Source organism: Zingiber officinale, chromosome 3A, assembly GCF_018446385.1.
Source record: "Zingiber officinale cultivar Zhangliang chromosome 3A, Zo_v1.1, whole genome shotgun sequence".
NCBI lineage: Eukaryota > Viridiplantae > Streptophyta > Magnoliopsida > Zingiberales > Zingiberaceae > Zingiber > Zingiber officinale.
The window spans coordinates 75,141,933-75,147,897 of record NC_055990.1 but is presented as its reverse complement, the minus strand read 5'-3'; the positions used below and the strand labels follow the sequence as shown (position 1 = coordinate 75,147,897).

Genomic DNA, 5,965 nt, shown 5'->3' with positions numbered 1-5,965 from the left:
ATCATATCCCCAAAATGATGGCTTATCTGAACGAAATACAAGTCCTTGGAGGAGAAATCGATGGGGAAACCCAGGTCGATATAATTCTCCAAATGTTACCCAGAAGTTTTGAGCAGTTCCACCTGAACTATAACATGAACAAAAGAGAGTATATGTTGGCGGAACTTCTGACAGAACTATAGGCAGCAGAAGGTATATTTCGTCACTGTTCTCAGATTCACTATGGTGAAAATTGTTCTACTTCTAAGTCAAAAGGCAAGAAGAAGAAGAAACCACTACAAGAAAATCCCTATCCAACAACACTCAAACGACAACGGTTTTATGCCAAATCGTTGTCTTTTTGCCTTTTAACAACGGTTTTAACAAAAACTGTTGTCTTTTAGCAGTTTTTTTAGCTTACGACAACGGTTTTTAAAAATCGTTGTCTATTTATGTTTTTTTAGGGCTACGACAACAGTTTTTAAAGGTTACGACAACAGTTTTTGAAAATTGTTGTCTATGTGCGCTATTTTTTGGGATTACGACAACAGTTTTTGAAAACCGTTGTCTAATAAGTGTTGTTAAATACCATTATTTTTTCCCTTCGTCGTTTTTCCCCTGCGCCATTTTTTGCCGCCGCGTTTTTTCTTTCCCTCTCCTCGAAATTTTTTTGCCACCGCATTCCCCCCCTTTACGATCTCTTCATCCACTTCACATTTTTCTTTCTCCTTTCCTCTCCAAGCCCTAAACCCACCGCCCCTTCTCCTTTCCTCTCCAAGCCCTAAACCCGTCGCCCCTTCTCCATTCCTTTCCAAGCTGCGCTGCCCAATAATCACTACTTCTACAAATCCTCCTCCCAGTCGTCAGTGACCGCGAGGGCGACGCTTCCCTGCAGGGCAAAGCTGGATTACTCGCGCAGCCCAATAATCAGCTTGTCGTCGCCCATAGATCTGATTCCTTGGTCGAAGATTTGGAAGCTGGAGTACTTGTTCGGGGGCTGCATGAGGGATGCGAAGAAGACGTTGCAGAAGTGCCTGAGCTAATTTTCCCTTTATTTCCGTTTCTTCCCGTTCATATCCAGGAGTCCATCATCCACCCATAATCCCTACCAACGATGCATTTGGATCTCTGTTTCTTTCTTATCTCTCGCCTTTCTTCTCCTTTACATCGTTGTCTCCTCCCGCAGCTCGACTTCTGCTCGATTTGGGATTGTTATCGACGGCGGGAGCTCTAGCACCCGGATCCACATATTCTCCTCTAAGGGAATAATGGGTGGCTTTCCTTTGCTCGATTTGAAGTCGATGGCGGTGATGCGGAAGATGCCCGGGCTGTCATCTTACTTAGGGGACCCGGAGCTCTCCGGGGAGTCCTTGGTGGAGCTGTTGGAGTTCGCTAAGGAGAAAGTGCCGAACGACTGGCACAAGGTCACGGAAGTTAGGCTAATGGCAACAGCGTGCTTGAGAATGGTCGAAGTGGGACTGAGGGAAAGAATTTTGGAGTCTTGCAGGAGGGTCCTGAGATTGTCAGGCTTTCAATTCAAAGACGATTGGACGACTATGATACCGGGTTTGTAAATTATTTCTCTCTGTGAATACTTTCATATCCCCTCGTAGCTACTGTATGGAGAAATCAATAAGTTTTTAGTTTTTGGTTTGTTAGATATTGGTTACCCTTCTTGGTATCTGATAAACATACATTGTTTTACTCTGTATCTGGTTGTTTTATTTAATTCCATTAAAAATCTTCATGAATTTATGGTTAATGTTATGGTCACAGGTTTTGATGAAGGCGTGTATGCTTGGGTTGCTGCAAATTATGCACTTGGAAGTTTGGGAAGTGATCCTGAGAACACGACTGGGATACTTGAGCTTGGTGGAGAATCAGCACAGGTTAATTCTTGTTCCCTCTTTATGACATGAAGATAATCTCAGTCCATTTTGCACATATATTTGGAAGCTGGAGTACTTGTTCGCTAGCTTAGTGCTCTCTAATTTTCCCTGGCTAATTTTGTTCCTTTAATTTCTTCAGGGACGTAGTTAAAGGTGATTGAACTACCAAGATTAAGAAGAAAAATGGTTGGGTTGTCAAATAATATAAATCGTCAAGTTCTTTAATTTATCTCGTAATATAAATGGTGACAATCTATCATCATAATTGATCAGCAACTACAAAGCGCGATATAATGTACATATATGAATGAAAAATTTAGACTGTTTCAAGTCATTTTGTCTAGCTACTAAGTGTCATTTTTATGAGTTGGAATGTTGTAGGGGATGTATTGCAAAGATGTCAACCTCAGAAATCGATGTAAGTTACAAAATGGTTTAATTATTATATATATATATATATATATATATATATATATATATGAAACTATTGTGGAAGAAGCAAGGGGCGGTGGATTGTATTGTGACTTGATTATGTGGATGTGCAAAAAAAAGATGAGCATTTATTTGTCACTTTAAGCCCCCCACAGAATAATTGATTTTATCCTCAGCAACTCATCATTCATTGTATCTTATAAGAAATACAATCTTTCTTTATTCTTTCATTTTTTTGCTCTCGTGGATTCATTGCCATAAAAAGAAAGTAGAGATTTGATTGTAATGGTTACTTTTGTTAATGGTGAGGATGGTAGGAGAGACTTAGTTGTGACCAATCTTCTATGATTCTAAATGTTTTAATGTATAGGGTCTAGGATTTGCTCCCATGCCATGATACAACAACAACACTGCATTAATAGTGTCCATCCCTGTCCTACTCACTAATTTGTCTTGTTTGATCAACTCTACTTTCAAAATACCATGTGCATAAACAACAATTAATCCCATTTTGTTTGGTTGAAAATTTTCACAACCCCATGCGCTGTTGATTCCTTAACTATGAAATGTTACAATCATTGCAAGCTAATAAATTAATGCATGGAATTGAACAATGCTATTTTTTATATTTATTGTCTTCCATGATTTTTTTAAATTATTCTTCTGGTAGGTGGCGAAGCCAAGACCGTTGCAAGCTGCCAGCATTCCTGGGCTGCTTCGAATGCTCCAGAATATGTGTATTTTGAACTCTTTGTTTTGAATATGGATTGCAATATATTCTTTTAGTTACCTTAACTGTCTAGTTGTCTTATCAATTGAATGCAATAAATGTCTTTTTCCTTGAATTCTATGTGCTACATGAATTTTTAAATAATCTGACATGCTTTTATGTTCTTTCTAGTAAATGGGTCGAGGATAAGTTTCTTCTTCCTATGATGTAATCTTAATCTTTGCACGATTTGTAAGATAGATAGATGGCAATGGCGGATAATTTAAAAAAGATCTTTTGAGTAATTTCACCTCTTCAATAGTGTTAGTTTAGAACTTAATCCTGATTATTATGCATCAATTAGTATAGATTTGATTGTGTGGTCTAATCATTTGCATGTATCAGTTTATTGCCATGGCTTGTCCTTATCCTAATTTTCTAGAATAATCTTTCCTTATACTTTACAGCCAATGTATTGATCCTTAAAGAATTTAATGTTGTTTTTCTTCTACTAAAACAGGAATGGGATGCTCTGATGCTATCTAATTTTGCACTTGAGAATCAATTACACACAGCTAGGCAAAAGTTGAGTCATCTCTGTATCAGGTATGAAAACTCTTAGACAAGTGCATGTTTTGTTGACCAACTGCTTTATGCATCAGAATATGTTATTTTTGCCTTTTGCACATGTAGCTATAATATATTTTTATCTTTAATTTGGTCATTTACTTTTCTCATTAAAGTTTGTTGTATGGATTAAAGCTTCAGGATATAGAGGTTTTGTCCAACTTAAACATAACGTCATACATTTTACTAACACATTAAAATGAGTCCAACTCAAGTACAACTACATCAACAACTTCCCCTTAAGTTTCTAAAAAATGATTGTACCATAACTAGAGATGATACTTTAGGAAGGTTCAAGTCTATCTAAGTACTCACTAGAATCCATGACCTTGCTTGCCTTTCATGTAGTCATGTTGGCTTCTAGGAGATGATACCATAACTAGAGATCTCAGCATCCAAGTCGTTACAAAGAAAATAACCTACAATCCAATGGAATGGACCAACAAATAGACTCCATCAATACCAATAAGTATAGTTGTATGATAAGTTATATGCATTGGCTTATGATATGAGTAATCTATTATGTCTGTCATGTTAAAGGACTATTACTTCAATTCCATAATGCAATAATTCAATTGATGTCTATTGTGTCAGTTAAAGGATTGTTTTTGACCTCACATCAATTACTGTTTTCTTCTTTTTTTTAAGCAAAAATGACTAATGAATGTTGCTCTATACAACTGATTGACGGAGATGGTGTATTTAATGTCACGAGTCTTGAACACTTTATGAAGTCAGTGAAGTTGGCAGAGCATGGATTCTCCTATGCTGTAGTTTCTATCATGGGTCCACAAAGTAGTGGTATGTCTTTGAGTTTCTTGAATTCTATTTTCGTATTTTATGTGCTTGAAGGCTATGTTTATTATAAGGTGATTTGGTCAAATATTTTTCCCTAATTGTTTTTATTGTGTTATCAGGTGATTTGGTCACATATTTGTGAATCTAGGGAAGCGATATCACTTTCAAGGTGCAGAACGAAGTGGGTGAAATGATGAATCTTTATATCCTTAGAAAATGGTGATTATCTTATTAGTAATTAGATCTTCTGTAGCATGGATATATTGATCGATTATGTTGATTATTGTGATGTTTTTTCCAACTTTCGTTTTCTCCCCTAGTTCTACTACGAACAGACTAATCACTGCCAAGGATCACGCATCCGTCCAAATCAATATTGGACACTTGGATGATAATGGAGTGTACACTGGCCAGTATACCACTTTTGCTCTTTCTGGCTTTATTCGTGCTCAGGTTTGTTCCATCTTTGAACTAAAAGTATGATTTTTATATGTATTCTCCCTCTATTGAAATTTACTTTTTTGTATAGTGTAGCCTGTTTAGTTCCATATTAATCAGGTCCTAACCAGGATTTATTCCATTATAGTGTAAAATGACCTGATAATTTCCCCTAGTTTCACCTCCAAAGTGCATGTTATCAAGTTGTCTTTTTTGCTAACAAAAGTTTACTTTTCAATTTCGAATGACATGCAAACTGTTCTGGATTGGTTGCATGATACCTTGTTTCAATGCATTATTGATGCAGGGAAAAGTGGCAAGCTTGAACATTTGTGATGTTAAGTGTTCAGATCAATAAAGTCTGTTAAGTTTCAATGCCATAGCGATTTTTTACAAGTAAAAAAAAATCTAATTACAATTATCATGTCATATGTTTTGCAAAAATCACATGTTAAGGCTATTAACTAAGCATATCGAACCTGAAGCTTTCGAGCATCCAATGAGCAACAATTAACATATTGATATGGGGATATTTTCTTCCCATATTAGTTTGCCTTTTAGAATTTTGACTTGGCATTTAAAATATACTTGCAATCTGCCTATTATAGATCATGGAGGAAAGTGAGACCTCTAAGGAGAATGCTGAAAGGCCTCCGCGAGTGGATCACTGGGCAGAGAAAGGATCAATCCCCTAGCACGAGAGCCAATATCCTTGTCAGGTAATTAGTTTGTGTTTGATGTATCTGCCTTTACTGTGCTGACTTCCTTTTACCATCATGCTTCGTTCAACTACTTTACTTTATCAAGATCGATTAGAACAAGGATTAAATTTTGTTAATATGATAACAAGTATTGTTATCATATTCAAATGTGTACAACGTCTTTGTCATCATCATCTTTACGCCATTTACTCTTGGGAAATGACTTAACTTGCAATCATATGCTATTTACCTCAGGGAAAAGATAATGACCATACCCAGAAAGGAGAAGAAAAGAGAAGCTAGGAGGGAGGAGAAAGCAGAAAAGGTTGCAGTACTCGATATGGTGTTTAGAAGATGCACAGGGTATTTAGAAGATGCACAGGTAGAGAAGA

General features: G+C 36.7%; 1 protein-coding gene across 1 annotated transcript; it reads left to right on the top strand.

Moving 5' to 3' along the window:
• Positions 1 to 1,247: 1,247 nt before the first annotated feature.
• On the top strand, positions 1,248 to 5,567 carry LOC122050484 (probable apyrase 3). Its single transcript, XM_042611383.1, has 5 exons — positions 1,248 to 1,545; positions 1,756 to 1,868; positions 3,530 to 3,615; positions 4,755 to 4,887; positions 5,481 to 5,567. The coding sequence occupies exons 1-5, from the start codon at positions 1,248 to 1,250 to the stop codon at positions 5,565 to 5,567; spliced, it is 717 nt and encodes a 238-aa protein (XP_042467317.1).
• The last annotated feature ends 398 nt before the right edge of the window (positions 5,568 to 5,965 follow it).